Below are 17959 nucleotides of genomic sequence, written 5' to 3' on the forward strand. Positions count from 1 at the left end.
CCACTCTGCAATAAAAACTGTAACAGCAAATTCACACATCCTTAGTGGAGCAGCACACATGTTCACACATATGTACACACCACACACTCCCAGACACACACGCAAAAGCCAGCAAAGCCGCAATAAAACCAACCCAAGCGTTTCTGTTGTGGATCCTAATCCACTTTTCCACTTAGCTAGCTAGTATATCTCTTCCTTACTTTCCCCTCTCATTCCCTCTTTCTCTCTACATTTCCATCCCTCTCTTTTCTCCTCGAGAAAACAATACAAGGAGGCTGATCTGCGTAAATGCTGACGCAGGTGGAAACTTGGCTGTTTGGAAGCTCAGTGCTTGGTGCTTTTAAGACCCTCCCTTTAAGAGGGAGCCAAAAAACAGGCGCTTTTTTTTGCCAGAGCAATAAACCCCAAACCACAAACTGGCAGAGAAGGCCTTAGCACCAACGTGCTTACACTTGAGATCGATGAGACTTCCCCTTTGGCATTCTTAGACTTATAGTGCAGTTTTACTGACGGTCAAAAGGTCAGGAAAATATGGGCTCTTTCAGGCACAGTGGATTTAGCCAACCGAGTATGCTATGCATCATGCTTCTTTGAAGTACAGATGAAGCTATTGTAGGTGCCCACTTATCACTGCATGGTTGGTGAACTTCTGCTGCACTTTGCTCCAACCTCAACAGAAAAACAGTTAGGTAACTAGATATATAAAAAACACATTCAAGATCTAAAACATTTATTTCTTGATGTGTTACTTCACACTATGCAGCTGGTAGGACATAACACTGCAAACTCTGGCAAATAACCTGGACAGCTAGTACATCTAAAGATATGCTGGTTGTTTTTTGCTAGGCATTTTTATGCTAGCTAAGACGGCTAGCCAGACATAACACTGCTAACTCTAACCTCAAAAACCTTGAAGCGTAGTCCTGAGCAGAGTGGTCGAATAACTTAATAACTGACTGAACGGGTGGATGAGCTCGTCCCTGTACTTCGGTGGCGTGCTGTGCCTGGAGCAGATGACCTGCTGGGGGCATGGCTGATTGCGGTGACTGTATAGCTGTGACATCACAACCTTACGGAAGTCCTGACGGTTCCTTTAAAAAGGCACAATTTCTGAATACGGGCTGTGTGCATTTCTCCATTGACTTGGGACCTTTAAGTACATATTATCAGAGCTTTAAAGCTAAATATGGCACAATTACAAAACACAACTAAATAAACTTTTCCAAAGGCCCCCACAACAGCAGATGATTTCCAGTCAGGTATACACATTGAATCTAATATTGGATAAATCCATTGTATTCTTATTCTCGATATGAAATGAGTACAACTTCCAGGTATAGAATGCAGCACTCAAAAATACAAAAATAACTTCTGGCACAAGTCAACAGGCTGATGTAGTCAGTGTGTTCGAGGCGACACTTAAAAATGCAGTCAATGAAACAGTAACCCTAACTTTAATGTTGAGGATAACTTGACAGGGCAGTGAGGGAGTCGGCAAGTTGTCAAGCTACTGTACTTGTACCACATCTGCTCTACTTGTTTACAGAGAAACGCAGAGAAAGGTGCATGCTGTTGTAGTAAATGAGCAAACAAGTTTGGCATATGGTTGGAAAGGTGCTTATAGCAAATGTAGAATCAAAGAAAATGTATTTTCTCCTCCTTAGTACTTGGCAAGAAGCGATATTCATTGGCCAGTAAAATAAGATAAGGACACCTCCTAAGTCTTAATGTATGAATAAAAACAAAAAATAGTGGCTCAATACCTCAAAACATAGTTTCTCTCTAACATCCATTTTGAGCATTACCTGGTTGAGCTCTTCCAGGTTATGGAAGCCCTCCAGGACCCTCCGGTACTTCCTCTCCCTGTACTTCCTGCGGATGAACGTGGCGCGCTGCTCCGTCGAGGCCCCGGCGTAGAGCTCCTCCTCCAAGGGAAGATTAGCAGCCCAGAAACTGTTAGCATTCTTGTTCCCCACCTCCAGGAAGAGCTGAGGGTTTAACAGACATAGAGAGGGGGACAAACACGGGTGAGAATAATTTGTAGAGCTATTAGTAGGATGTGAATTTAACATCTGCCACAGAATCGACGTATAGTTTGTCTTGGCAATTTAAGACTCAGCCTGTGTATAAACAGTATACAGTACATTTCTGTGTGAGTAAATGTACTCGTCTGAACAACCTATACATTGAACATTGGTTCAGTTTAATGAATAACTTTTTGTTTTTGTTTATTAGGTCTTCACTTTGTGTTTTACTTTAGTTTATAAGAGCTTTGAAGGAAAGCAAAAAAACAGTAGTTCATTTTAAGACACCGACTACCACAAATCCAGTTGAAGAAGTGTTGAAAATTGCAAAAGTGGTCAAATAGGAGTCATGTTAAACCCTTTTGACACTACATTGGATTATGTTGTGCAAAAGAAAAAATCACATCCAGTGAGAATCTATGTTGTTCTAAAAACAGCATAGTGTATGTACCTCCACTAGCGCATTGCTCCAGATACTGCAGTCCAACTTCAAGCTCCGCACTTTGGAAATACTTGGGCCAAGCGAGCGGTGCTGCCCTGGTACACAAAAAGACATAGACACCAACATGAGTTCACAGATACACAAACACAAAAAAAAAAATCACACAACAGTTGGGGTTATGAAAGCTTTCTCAATTAGATATATTCAGAAATGCACGGCTGTCAGGCTACGCTTTCAGTTCCTGAAAGGTTCACATGAAAAAAAACAAAAATTAAGATCTACATATATGCACAGAAATCACCACAGTGTGCACACTAACACACACCAACCTGTCAGCCATGGAATAAACAGGCAGTTACAAGACGGAGAAACAGAACATGACTGGAAGCTCATTCTCTCACTCACAACAGACATATTTAGTCCCCTCAGCACTCCTAATTGGAAATGAAAGCACAGAACGAGGGCCATTAATTGCTAATGAATCATGAGTAATTCATTGTGTTTGTGGGTCGGCCTGTTTATTTGGGTGAACGAGAGGCTTCTGGGGTTGCTTATGGCCAAAGACAGCGCATACATGCATAATACATCTGGCAGAAACACGCTGTATGTGTGAATGTGAATCATTGTCCTGTGTGTAAAGGCGGATAATTTTAGATTTAGATTTGGCATGATCTCATTATGGTCTTCTGTGCTCAAGTAGAGCAGCTGTGAATGAAAATGTGGGGCCATGAGCTGTGAAAAGGCTGTCTTGACACAAATCTAGATGCCGGAAATCATTTAATTATTTGTCACCTCAGAAATTAAAATTAGAAACTAGCCAGCAAATAATTTTTGATAACTAGTGATCATTATCGCAACCAGAATGTTATTCCTGAAGAAATTAGCACTCTCTACAGTTTAACAAAGATCTAGGAGCAATTGAGTCTGCTGGTTTAAACTGATTCAGTAGTTGGTTAAATGTTTTATAATAATTAAATGCTTCTGTCCATGTTGGTCTGTTCTCAGAGATACTGTATATGTTTTAGCTGAGCCCTGCGACTACATTTAGAGGGGATTTCCATCCTCCCCAAGGTTATCTTAAATACTTTGTGGGAAAAGTTCACATTGAAGTGTCAAGTGTGGATGCATCAGTGTGGTCAGATAGTCCCAAAAGTCACATTGAAAAGAGAGGAATGATCGCTGTCTTTGAAACCACATGGGTCCAGCTTGACAAATAAAGGCCAAAGAGCAAGATTCTGTCACTTTTGCCTGTGATGGAGTGAAAATATTTCACTCCAGGCGCCTGCTGCATTGCTACAGCCACACTCCATCCGCTGAGCCATACAGCACCACAGGACCATTTTCACTTGTGTCAGGGTAATGAAGCTGAAGAAAGTGTGCATGCGCACGTGCCACATGGTACATGGTGTGATCTTCCCGTATAAATAGCCTGTTGTAAATGTCTTCATCTTTTCGATGGAACCAAAACACCACACAAAAGGGCATTCCCATCACAGCAGCTCTCACAAAAAAATGTGTCCAACCCGCAAAGGATTTCAGCCCCAATTAAAAACTTTCCCAGCGACAGTTCATGGATCACATTTCCAACCCCCTGTACTTGTGTGCCATTTTCCCCTCACTCAATAACGAGTCAGAAGGAAACAAAGCAGAACAATGAGCACTGCATTTGTGGGTTACCATGGCAACTGTTGCCAGCAGACGTGTCCACAAGTTGCACAATGGTTTCAAAGAGTTTATTGCAATGATATGTGTGGAGAGGGGCATCCCAATCTTTGGTGTAATGTCATTTCCTCTGGTTGGTCGGGTTGTATAGTGGCAGAAAGGGCAAAGAGAAGGAACAAAAGAAACAATGTAGAAAGAGGGACAGCTTCATTTATTGGGGAAGTAAAGTTGAGGAATCTGGGTTTGACCAGTATATAGGGTCGGAACGAGGGCTTATGTCCTGGGTTAACCATCAAAGAGAAACACCTGGGGAACTGGAGTTAGCAGCTAACTGCTGCTCACAGGGGCTTGTAGTTTGAAAATGAAATGTAACGTAATGAAAACGTTCTATTTGCGTTCTCACTTTCTAATAGAAAGAGAAGAGAAAAATGGGAGTAAATGCAAATGAGCCGATCATAAATTTGTGTCTCTTAAAGTAATTAAAAAAAACAGACATGGTTATAGTGAAGAGTGTTTTTTTTCACCCAGGTGATGATTATGTTTTTGATCAGTTTCACCTGTTTTTGAATGTTCACAATAAACACTGATTATCTTTTTTTCATAAAAAACGGAAAATAACAATCCTTCAAGTCTGCGCAAACAAAAGACAAAATATGAATAGTCTGTAGCTCCACTTCAAAGAGTGAAGATACAGACGATTAAAATTCATTCCGTCTTGGAGCAAAAAGAGGAAAGCCAATGTGGGATCATTTTCACCATTAGCCTTCTCATTACTTTTTTCCCCTCTTTCTCTTGTTCAGCATTTCTCTTTATTGTCCATGACATGAGAGCGCTAATTAAAAGCGCGAGCAGTCATTGGTATTCCAAATGGACCACCGCCTAATTTAAGGAGAGCACAGTGTGAGGACAGCTTCCTCGTTGCTGATATTCACCCTCTCTCTCCCAGCGTGTCGACAAAATGTAATATTAAACACTCCTGCAAATGAAATCATTTAAGGGTGTTTGAAAAGGGATGTTGGATATCTGATGCGTACCAATTACATGGGCTTTGCAGAGGTGAGGTGAAGAATCGCATTAAAACTTATGACTCTGAGAGAAATCTCAGGCCTGGAGAAGATCTGGAAGGGGAAGAAAAGTGTATAGGAGCACGCAAGAGGGGGAAAAAAAACTACACACCAGCCAGACATCCCTCTACATCAAGCATGGCTGCAGCTTCTCTCTAATCATGTTTAGCGGGTCAAGAAGCAGTTTGGGATCCCCCAAGTTCTCGCCCGTGGCTTAATCTTTGTTGTCATTTCATCTGAGCCATCCAGCATTGCCAAATAGATTAGAGAGTCCAGAGGCCAGACGCCAACTCCCATAAGTGGCTTATCACCTGAGAACTAATTCCAAAAGAGCCTCTGGGTCAGAGTACATACTCACACAGACACAAACAGACCACAGGCCACACATACAGAGGAAGAATTGAGTGCTAACAAGCTTTTTTTTTACTTTAGCATGTTTTTGAGTCTTTTCACATCCTTTCTTTTGGTTTCTCTATATAAATGTTTTGCTATAACTTCAGAAAGAGTAAATAAAATTCATTAATATGAGCAAGATGTGTGTTTGGCTTGTGACTCTTTATAGCCAGGCAGTTGTTACGCATTCATGATCCTAAGTAAAATTCAAGTTAATCTCTCCAAGTAAGATGCAAAGATTCGAGATAAGGGTAAGGGTAGGGTAAAATAGTACTGTATAGACACATGGTTCAACTGACACCCTTACAATAATTATTATATTATATATTACTAGCATAATCTAGAGAGTCTAGTCAGTGCAAAGCAGATCAGCTGAATTTTTTAATTTTTTTTATTTATTTTTTTCACAGGCAAGCGCCGAATAAAATGTATATGTTAATACAAACATATATATGTATATAAGAATTAATGAATATTTACTTTAAATTCCCTTGGAAACCAAACACTGAACCTAATGCAATTAACTAAATCCTAACCAAAATAACAGTCTCAGAACTTTGTCTCTATTTCTTTCGTGTTTTTCCAGGAAACTTCAGGAAATTACAAACACACAAAGTTTCTTTCCTGTCTTGTTCATCATCGTGCAATTCTGGGGTTCCTACTCGCGGATGGGGAACCACTGCTTTTATCATATAAAAAGATGTTTTGACATGCTGCCTGCTTCCATTCACACAATGCTGTGTGTGGGCAGGTGTTCACATGTGGAGGGGCTGTTTATCAGAGTGCACTATATGTACAGTATATTGTTTTTCCGTGTGTGTGCCTACATCCACCAAGTGTGTGTGTGTGTCCCCTACCTGCACACTTCTTACAGATGACCACACCCAGATTGATAGACGCCCACTCCGGCTGCGGGGCGCGACAGTCGGCACAGCTCCTGTTGGCCTCGTTGAACCAGATCTTCTCTGCCACTTCATAGTCGGAGAGTGTCTCAGCGATCGATTCTTGGACTGCTTCAATCCACTCCTCCTTCTCCCGTTCTGACTCGGCGGTGAAGCTGCAACAATTGATTTTTTGCCCCCACCCCAACACATGCCTCACTGTTATTGATTTGATTTGAGAGAGCAATTAAACAGCATAGTATAGCTTGGCAGGGTTACGGGGGTGTGCAGTATTTGGAGTAGTTTTTGGGGGTTGCTGAGTGTGTATGCCTATGTGTGATTGCAATAGATTTGGTGAAATTGATAGGGGAGCGGGAAGAGGGGGTGTCGGGGCAGGTAAATCAATCTGTCTCACCTTGCACCACTAAAATCTGTAAAGTTCTAATGTAGTATACGTTTTCAGGATATTTCTACGTTAGACTCAAGAAAGTTGACAGATGGTGATTATGGTGAAAAGATTATAAACATAACACATTTACAGCTTGACTATACATTTAAAAATGCATGTTTAACACTCAGTCAACACACTTGTTCCACCAGGACACACATTAAGAGTCAATTTGAAAGTGAGCGACTGAAAAAACGTAAAGCACTGAGGTAAGCTTGGTAATAAAGGTGCAGATATAGACTAAAAGGTTTCATTTCAATACAGCAAAAGCATTGCCACATGAAGACAGTTTGGATTCTAACTGCATGAAGTGGTGGAAACCCCACTTGTTCAACAATTATAGAGGCTACTTAGTTTTAGTTGAAATTCGGATGGATTTTAAATATGAGAATACATCTTTACATGTAATGATCTTTTCTTTCTTCGAGCAGCTCTGCAGTCACAGCAATAATTTTCCTGTCTTCAGTCTGCACATGTGTTCATGTAGAAACCCAATGAGAAACCTAGTGACGTGTACAACAACCAAGAAATCAACTTTTCTCCAGGAGAAATCTAGCTGGAGGAACCAGGTTTCTCTAATCCTCTACCCCAATTAAGGAATTTAAGTTTCTCGTATTCATGTCATTTTACAAATCAGGTTATTGCAGAAAGCGGACTGTAACCCAAGAGCGTTCAGCACTCTGAATTATATTCTAGACACCAGTTTGGTGTGAAGGAACTTGACTGGCCTGCACAGAGCCCTGATCTTAACCCCGTCCAGCACCTTTGAGATGAACTGGAACGCCGACTGCGATCCAAGACTTATTGCCCGACATCAGTGCCTGACCTCACTCATGCTCTTGTGGCTGAACAGGAGCAAATTCCTGCAGCCTTCCCAGAAGAGTGGTGGCAGTAATGTCCACACATCTTTGGGAATAAAGTATATATTGGAAGAGCAGGTTTAAATCATGTCATCACATCTGCTTATTAAACTGATGCAATCAGCCACATTTAGAACACATAATTCATGTATATAATATACACCACACACACACACACACACACATACAGTACAGTAAGTACTTTTAAAGCTCCCAAATTGGACGTCTTTCAGTACAGTCACTCACCTGTCGCTCAATCCATCTATGTCTTACTCATTAGTTTTCCAGAATGAAGAGATCTTTTTGGAAACCACACACACACACACACACACACACACACAAGCACATACATGAGTGATGGGATATGTCTATCACTGTCTAACAAGTACTTATAAAGATACCTCGCAGGGACAGACAGCACAGGTTTCTGATGGAAAGGATGGTGTGAGTATTTTGAGGAAGTTGCTGAATGTACTGAGAAACTCAAAATTAGCTAAATGTCTCATAAGTGTATGTAACAAGCAGTCTGTGCGCATGTGTGAGCTTGTGCGACAGAGAATTGAGAGGAAAAGGAGAGAGACAGAGACTCCTAGCTTGACTGAAAGAAGCACTTAGAAAGGAGAAATGGGACCACTGGTCTCCATGGCAACCTGTGTAAAGTAAGACGGAAGATGAGGGGGAAGGAGACGATGGGAAGGGGGAGGCTTTTGCCCGGAGCAGAGGATGTGCACCGGGCCAGCCTCGCCCAAGTAACCCAGCAGAGATCGATAGGCTGATTGGGTTCAGCCATTCTGTGCCCACCGGTCTCTGCCCGGGGCCCGTCTAAAGACATGACTGCTCAAAACGTCTGCTGAACTACAACGTGGCCTCCAAAACCACAGAGGAGCAAAGGGAGGCAGGAGGCAGCGCCAGAGTATGTGGAGGTCCCCAAACCGCAGAGTTTTAGATGTCAAGTGAAGGCAGGTCTCAGGAGAGGCTGCAAAATAGACTACAGCTTTAAAAGACAACAGGTGGTAAAAAGGAAAATATGAAATAAAGAATTATAAAAGGAAATTTGAATTAAACACCTAAGATTATATCAAAGTAAACCTCAAAGAATTCCTCCAAACCACTGAAAAATGAACAGAAATGTAAGAGGAGTAGGAGTAAAATTACTATGTTTTACAAGCTAACAATAATTAAATTGTCTGATTATAAATTTAGATATAACTAAGCTGTTATGCAAGCAATGTTTTTCATTAAAATTACCACTTTCAAGTAATCTCATGTGTTGTTGAAACATGTCAATCACCGTCACAACCACAGGCTTCAGGCGCCATCATGTCTTCCCCTGCCACAAACTACAGCTCTCATGTTATTCCACGCTGCTCCCATGTAATGTGGAAAGTTATCAAAGCTGAAAGTAAACTAAAAGAACCCTATAATGCCAGCTGTATCATATTGTATCAAACAACTGAGTTACAACCTGTTATGTTACAGTAATTCATTCATTCTTTAAAGGAATAGTTTGACATATTTTGAAAAACACGTATTCACTTTCTTGTCATTACTTATATAAGACGATCAATACCACTCTCATGTCTTTCTGTTAAATATAAGCCAGGAGATGGTTAGCTTTGCTTAGCATAAAGAAACAAGGGCAAACAGCTAGCCTGGCTCTGTCCAAAGGTGAGGAAATCAGCCCAATCATTTCATGGCAGGAGGCAGTGACTTCCTGGAACCTTGTCAATGTGAGGATGACAGGCAACCAGCAGAGACTTCAGGAAGTCACTGCTCCCAGCCAAGAAATAGTCCACCACATAATAATATAATAAATGAGATAATAATAAATAAAATAATAATCCCCTGCAAAACCACAATTTTTATTTTTTACACTTTGTTTTTTGTACGGATTTAACAAACAAAATATAACGTGAGAGCCAGGCTAGCTGTTTCCCCTTGTTTCCAGTCTTTATGCTAAGCTAAGCCACTTATCTCCTGTAGCTTTCCGTTCTTCTCATCTAACTCTTGGCAAGAAAGTGAATAAGTGTATTTCCCGAAATGTCGAACTATTCCATTAAAAAAGCACATCTAAAATTCAAATTCAATTGGCCTACATGACCTTCATGGTCTGAGTTGGAAATACTGCTTTTGGACCTAATATCAGTCCCCACTCATGAAAATGTATTTTTTATAAAACGTCAAATGACAATTCAAATTGGGAAATCCAATTTTGATATGTGTATTACTCCCACTGGTGTCTTTTATCCTATTTGCTGTTTAAGGCATTTATGTTCTGTGACCCTACATACTACATGTGAGTGAGGAAATCAAATTTTTCTTCATGAATGATGAATGGGCATCCAGCTCCTTTTGCATGCATCCATAATGTACATAATGGTAAGAGAGTCAAATATAAAGTGGACATTTGTGTTGAAAATTATATGTTAAATTTCTTTGAAAATTCAGGTGACATGCCAACTAGTCATTCTCAGTTGCATTTATTACTGAGAGAACAAAGTGCTTTGATATGTGGATAATCAATACGGCCTCTATAAAGACCTTGTGAAATCAACAGATCACAGTGCGCTTCTAAAAATCGGCCACAAAAACAGTCCTGTACAGACCCTACACACAAGGTCAAATATATCTCAAAATGGGATTCCAATTTTGAATGCCAGTCACTGGCACCACTAAATAAATGTTGGCTTCACAGCGACAGCCAAAAGATAAAAAAGAAATGAGTTATTCCAATCCAAAGTTAAAGTTGGAAAACTATATAATATATATATAATATTTGCTTCACGGACAGGAGCGACCAGAAATTCTTTCAGGTTACATATGGGCATATAAGTAGTTTTAAGATGGACTTTTTAAAGATTTTTTTTTTTCGCTGCCACCTTGATACAATGGAGTTGTAAGTACCAGACAAAGAGAGAACAAACCAGACAACTGTGGATTTCCTTCAATGTGCCCTTGAGCTGGGCATTTATCTGCAGCTTTACTTTAGTAGAAGTGCTTTCTGATCCCAAAGTTTTTCTATTCTCCAAAGTTGAGTGTCTTTGCTCGGCAACATCTCCTCTCTGCCTCATTGTCATTCTCTCTACTCATAAAAGTCGTCTATTGCATCTACCACAGCAGTCTGAACGCTCTGTCCATTTAATGGCAGCAAAACAATGGAAAAGCCAAAGTGAGTCTCCACAGCTTAAAGTGATTAGATGAGTTTCTCACTAATCCCCACCTTGAGCAGGTAGGAGAACGCTCCCAGGGCTACCAATCGATTTGATCCACACACACACACACACACACACACACACACACACACACACACACACACACACACACACACACACACACACACACACACACACACACACACAGCCTTTCAGCAATCACCTCATCAAAACAATTCAGGAGACCTGAGCTCATTTTGATTCCACCTCTTTTTTTTGTTTCACACAAAATGGCAATTACGTCCAGCGTATTAACGAAGCTGCCAAACGATGGGACCATTAAGGGAGCTGACACAAACAGATCGATCGGACATACAACCGACAGGTAGAAGAATGAGGGGGGAAAACAAATCTTTACACAAGGCAACAGGCAAAAAAGGAAGGGGTAAAAAAAAAAATGAGGAGAAAATAGTGAACAAGCGCACAAAAACAAACAAGCCATGCTTTGTCCAGGCAGCTGTGACGGTTGTATTCTAAATGGGCTATTACAGCACAAACAAGTAGCACGCTCATTGATTGTAGGCCCTCAGGGACTGGAGTCACCTGAAAGACTTTGTGCCCTGCAGAGGCAGAGAAACCTGCATGAAGATCCCAGAAGAGATCTCACAAAAAGATTCAGGTCAATAATTACTGATTTTTGTACAGGACCCTGGTCTCATGTAGCATGTTTAATGCAGTGACCAATGAGTCTACGATGTGTGTGGTGAGAGACTTGACTGGAGAACACAGAGTGACGCCGAACTTATGAGAAGATTCTCTTTGCCTCATTAGAGCCGAGTCTTAACTTTGTGACACGCCTGCTCATTAGTTTCACAACAAAACATTTTGTAAAGGTTAAAAGTGTATAGGTTTGTTTTAGCTGACAATGAAAGTGAATTTCACTGAATAATTTAAAGTAACTAACTGAATTTGTAACTTTTATTTGTGACTTTCAGGTCACATTCATACCTGTAGTTCGGATAGGTGGCCCAGAATTTTTTTTTTCATATTTGTTGACAAGATTGTCCATACTGTATTTATGTTGGTCTATTCTGTACATGCATCTATCGTATGTCTGTCTGTCCTGGGAGAGGGATCCCTTCTCTGTTGCTCTTCCTGAGGTTTCTTCCATTTTTACACGTAAAGGTTTTTTTGGGGGAGTTTTTCCTTATCTGAATTGAGGCTCTATGGACATAGGGTGTCATGTTCACATGGACTTTACAGCACTTTACAAACAAACCAAGAGCTGCAAACATGAAGTCATGGACTGCCAGGTAACTCACTGACTGTCATCCTGCATCTTCAGTGTTTTGCGTGGAACTAACTACCGAACAACTACCCAATGAGCGGTTCTCACATGCTTAAATTTCTTTGTGTTTGAAGAAACTGAACACAAAGCAACTGATCCACAGATTTGAACCAGAGCCAACAAACTAAAGGTTTGAAAAGACCCTTAGTCACGGCCACAAATCCACCAAGCCAAACTGGAGGTGTGAAAGAACAACTGGGGCTTTGTTTGTGGCGTAAAAACAAAATGGACCAACCCGAGGATTTTATGAGATTCCTCTTTCCATAAACTTCAACTAAACCATCTGCTGATCGTGAATCGATCTTATAAGTGATCTGTATAAGCAGTTTGTGTCCATGATGCCATGTTGCGCTTGAGCTCTATTCGATGTACTTTGGCAGTTTCTCAGTAAGTAGTTCAGTCAAACGTAGCAGAACTAACAGGACTGGATCAAACAAACCAAACTACAGGTGTGAACGTGACCTTAGTGAAGATTATAGAACCTTTGAATCTCAACAATTACTTTGGTTCCAATTAGGTTCAAAATAATTAGCAAGAACTTTCATTTTTCTGTTGATAATTTGTTCACTTGACCTTTGTTGTTTATTTTTTAATAGCAATGCAGCTGATTTTAACTTTAAAATACATAGTGGTTTTATATTTGCACATTTAACTGAAAAGAAGGGGAAAATAGAAGGCAGTTAAGTTTTGAAAAAAGTTTTGTTATTTTAAAGCCTTGAGAGCATTCTGGTTTGAATTAATCCTACAGCTCTCCAGGTAAGAAGAAAAACCATAGTCATAAAAAAACATTAAGAAAAGGCCAATCTGATAGGACTATGTGAATATTCTTTCACCACACAAGTACCCTAAACTCTTAACGCACTGTGAGACTCTTAATACCTTACATGTGTAAGTGCAGATTAAACAAAATGCTTGCCCTCGCCTTTTAGCTGTGAATATGGACGCTTTAGGAGATATGATTATTGAGATTAGGACACAGTGTAGCAAGAGGCTTAGTGTATGTGAAGGGCATTTCCTCAACTATATGCTTAAAATGAGATGATAAGACAGTGAGATTTGTTTCAGGAAGGAATATGAATGAAGTTTTGACATCCTTTCTGCTTCCTCCAGCAAGATTTTAAACAAAGGTGGAGGTGTATTACAGTGGCAACCTGTTGAATACACCATTCTTAGGGGCCTGTAATCACGGAGAGATTCCTTCACATAGCATTCGTCTTTTAGATGATGAAAAAAGCAATAAGAAACAGAGTATCTGTCGAGGTAAGAGTTGTAAGATCAAACCGAAAGAGCGCACTTTTCTCTCTCTCATAGATACAAAGATACATCATACTTCACATGCAGTCTAGCATGAAGGGCTCTTTGTTGTGGGAGAAGGGGGCAAGAAAAGACTCAGATAAACATATACATGCATGCAAAGGTACACACTGCATACACATTTGAGTCCAGACTTACCAGAAGTTCTTGAAGGGAGTGTTGATTTCAAAGCCCCTGCGGTCCACGTCTCTTATATTAGCAGCAGTCAGTTCCACTTCAGCAATAGCCAGGCCCGCTTTATAGTCCTGCAAAAACAGGAAGTGAGAGATGGAGATCCGTAGATTTAATATGAATTAACTGTGAGGTTGTTACAGCAAAGCCACATCGAATCATCAACAATTAATGGCTTTGTTTTTTTCTCTCATTACGACAGTACTTTTATTATTTTGAACTTCGGAGAAAGCCAGGCTAGCTGTTCCCCCCATGCTAAACTAATGTAATGAACTCCTAGCTTCAGCTACAGACACACTGACACGATAGTGGTATCAATCTTCTAACTAACTCTTGGCAAGAAAGCAAATAAGTGTATTTCTCCCAAAATGTCGAACTATTCCTTTAAGTTAAATGTAAGACAAAACATGTTCTGGAAATTCTGGAGCAGTTTTACTCAAACTAAAACACTTTTTCATTCACCACCAGAAGCCATTTTGCTGACAACAGTGGGAAACAGCTAGCTATCTGAAGGTAGCAAAATCCACCAACAACAACATCTAAAGCTCACTAATTAACACTTCATATCTTATTTGTTCAATCAGTGCAAAACCCAAATTGTTGTTCTTACACTTTGGTTTTTGTAAGGATTAAACAAATGAGTTATAATGACTTAATTTTAGAGCTTTACAGGTGCTGATGGGAAGGTGTCGTTATCTTTGGACATAGCCAGGCTAGCTGTTTCCCCTTGTTTCCAGGCTTAATGCTAAGATAACCAGGAAATGGAAATGGTACTGGACGCTGAAAATAGTTTGTGACAGACCAATAACACAATGAACAGTCATCAGCTTTTTCTCCTTCTCACCAATGACGCACAAGCCAAATCTGTGCGAGCCGTGCGTGTGTGCCAGTGTTAAAGAGAAACAGAAAGTGTGTATACCTGCATGAAAAAGCAAAACCCTTGTGAGAGGCAAAGGTGCATCTGGGGAATCCAAACAACCCAAGCTTTCAGCCTCGATGTATTCTGAGGCCCATTTCAGAAATAGGGGTTAGATGCAGAGGCACAGTTTTCATAAGCTCCACTATAACTCTGCGTCACACCGCGCCCCTCCCTCCTCCACTTCACCCACAACACTCACAGCGGTTTAGACCATTTTCTATAGCCTTGAGCTCTAAGCTGAGACAGAAAAACAGACAAAGGAAGTGCACCTACACCCACACACATAGGCACAACATCAAAATAGAGCGTCCAAAATTACAATACAGAAAAACACACACTTTACTCCACAAACGTGAGTCAAAAGATGGGGGAGAGAAAGACAGCGAGAACATAAAGGAAGGGGAAAGAAAGGAGAAAGTATAAGCGAAAGAAGGTCTTGGTAATCCTTCCTGAGTGTGGGTGAGACGGGTGAGGGGTCAGCTGAGCAGTTGACAGAAAGAAAGTGAGAATGTGTGTGTGTAGAAAGAGCCAGAACAAAACAGGACCGGCGCCAACGCTCCTCAACAGCGATTTACAAAACGCCGCCTTAGCGAGCAGCGCTAAATGCTGCCATGCTGTGCCAGCTTTAAAGCATGTGTGTTTTCTGCGAACTAACTTCGCCAGCAAAACAATTTACACTAATTACACCAAACAAAGAGGAGAAAATGAATCGACACCATCTTTGTTGATTGGGCGCTTTTTGGGAATACATGGCCTAGCAGGGCAAAGACGCGTGTGTTTATGTATGTGCGTGAGAGCGCTGCCATGTCTCTTGCTGAATTCTTCAGCTAATTAGCTACAAACTTCTCAGCGCAGCCAAATTTTTGCAGATTGCAACACAAGGAGGAAGTCATTTAAATATTTGCATGCTACACGATTTCCAACCTGTCTTTCAGTATTGTGTGGGTTGGTTCAATTGGGGCTAATCTTCATTTGACCATCATTAGCCCCAATTAGACTACTTCAAACAAATTTAGAGGACTGTGGTGAAAAACTCAAGCAATTATCCTCCAGTTCTGCACAATGATATTGGGACAGGGCGAGTGGAATAAAAACACAGCAACAGGCTAGTATGGAGAAGTTAGACCCTACAGAGCATTTTGAGTAATTAAGACAGGGTGACACAAGAGATAGACAGAGAAAGATAAAGAAAAGAGAAGGCGCAAGAGAGCATGAGTGAGACTGAAGTGAATTTGCTGTATGGCCAGGTCCTAATTGAGCTAAAAGTTTTGACGTGAGGGCTCGAAAGCAGCAGGAACTTGTCTCCCTATCCTATCAATTATAACACCGTACAGTCATCGCTCTTTTAAATTCAGTATGTTCCGAGGTTTGAAGATGCATGACGCTCTAATGAGAGTGCGGGCATATATGGAGTTTAAGCTAATTCAAAGCTCATTCTCTCTAACCATTCAAGAATCTCAATGCAACGTGCAGCTGTAATTCAAACACAGATGGACAAACGGTTTACACGTATTACCATTAAATTACCCTCTTTCACACTATGGAGGAGGAAGGCGTCTGTAATGCAAGCGCAAATACATGCGTGAGGATTCCCGCCTGTCTGAATGTATGTGTGTGTGTCTGTGCTGAGAGGGCAAAGCAGTCACCTATACCTAATGACCCTCATCCCTCTCAGGCAGCCAATTAGAGCGCTGGGTGTTCGCGGCCGTCCAGCCCTCGCCACTCGTTACCTACCCAATATGTGCCGTGGCCTCCTGCCCTCTCCAATTAATTCACCAAGGATGGAGGGAAGGAGGGATGGGGAGAGGAAGGAAAGGCATTAGAGGTAAAAATAACTCACCCAATTACAACAGCCAAGGGGTAGGTGGCAATAATGGCGCTTATGGGGGGGAAAGGGCCCTCAGGCAAATGCTCGTACGCATGTGTGATTTTATGCTCTTTTTGTCCACATACCATATTACATAAAGCATTTCAAAGAACTTCATCTTAACATCAACTTAAAGAGTAAAAAAAAAATCTATTCAAATCAAGAAAACACAACAAAATTCCCGCAAAGTGTGTGAGAAAATGGATTTCTCTCACACATGAATAACCTTAACCTGGTAAGTGCTGCGCAAAGGCCCACTCTGAATATTCAAGCCATGCATCCAATTATAATTTCTTTCAAAGCTTTCCAACCTCTTATTGTGTGAGTCAGTCACTCCACAGCGCCGAGCTGCTTTAAAAGAAGTCAGACGAGCAAAGGCAGCCTCTAGTTCTATCTCCAATTCCATGTCCACTCAGCTGCTTAAGATGCTCTAAAAGCAAGCAGGCAAAGGCCGACTCGCGGAGATAGGTGGAGTTGAAAGAGCACACACTTGATGGAGGACAAAAGACTTATTTTAAACATCAGAGACAGAGACAGAGAGGCCAAGGACGGCGAGGAGCTATGGACGATCATAGAGGATCAAAAAGAGAAGCGGAAAAAGACAAATCATTTGGTTGAATATACGGAGACAAAAGCAACTTCAGTTAAGGCAAAAACAAAAATTTAAATTCTGAAAACATTTCTGAAAGTCATGTATTGAAGTGAGGAGAGGTTTTACACCGCGTTAGTCTGTCAGTCATTTGGCAGAAAATATTTCAGAAAACTTCACTGTGCATGTGGAACACACACTATAAAGACTTCATGAGTCTGACTGCTGCTTCAGTGTGAGGGTGGCTGAGTTGGTCAAGAGTAGGTTTAGCAAAACAAAAAGGTCCTGAGGTTGGGTTTCTAATCCCAAATGAGCCAATTTAGCACCAACCTGGCTGATTCAAAGCACGAATCACATGCTTGTTCAGATAAAACTTCTGATCCGATTTAATATTTACAGATGCACTAACCAATATTTTTTAGCCATGCTAGCAACATGGCTCTAGGGGTGGCAGCATCGGTCAGCCTGCCCACCACCAGACTGAAATATCTCAACAACATTTGGACGGATTGCCGTGAAATTCTGCACAGACCATGATGGTCAGCAGAGGATAATTCCTACTGACTCTGGCGATTCCCTGACTTTTCCTCTGCACTCACCACATACAGTAGTTCAACAAGAGTAGTTTAAATTAGCTGACTATCTTTTAGCTGTATCAGGTAGGCAAAAAAGAAACAAAACTCATTACAAGAGGAGGGCCTCGGTGAAACGAGACTCACTCTTGTGTCTCAAATTCGACAAAACGGACTTGCAGTCTCGGGATGATGTTAATTGTTACAAAGAAGATCTTGAGAAGCGCAAATGAGAAAGAGATTTAATTAAAGC

At 41.0% G+C, this 17959-nt stretch overlaps 1 protein-coding gene across 1 annotated transcript in view; it reads right to left on the reverse strand.

The window, feature by feature from the left end:
- arap2 (ArfGAP with RhoGAP domain, ankyrin repeat and PH domain 2) overlaps positions 1-17959 on the reverse strand; it is a 100515-nt gene that overhangs the window by 54953 nt on the left and 27603 nt on the right. Inside the window, exons 9-12 of the mRNA XM_070929618.1 lie at positions 13727-13833; positions 6443-6642; positions 2476-2561; positions 1806-1988 (exon numbers count right to left, since the gene is read on the reverse strand). Coding sequence (XP_070785719.1) covers positions 1806-1988; positions 2476-2561; positions 6443-6642; positions 13727-13833 — 576 coding nt within the window. The remainder of the gene's footprint in view (positions 1-1805; positions 1989-2475; positions 2562-6442; positions 6643-13726; positions 13834-17959) is intronic.

This window comes from Enoplosus armatus, chromosome 23 (genome assembly GCF_043641665.1).
Source record: "Enoplosus armatus isolate fEnoArm2 chromosome 23, fEnoArm2.hap1, whole genome shotgun sequence".
Classification (NCBI taxonomy): domain Eukaryota; kingdom Metazoa; phylum Chordata; class Actinopteri; order Centrarchiformes; family Enoplosidae; genus Enoplosus; species Enoplosus armatus.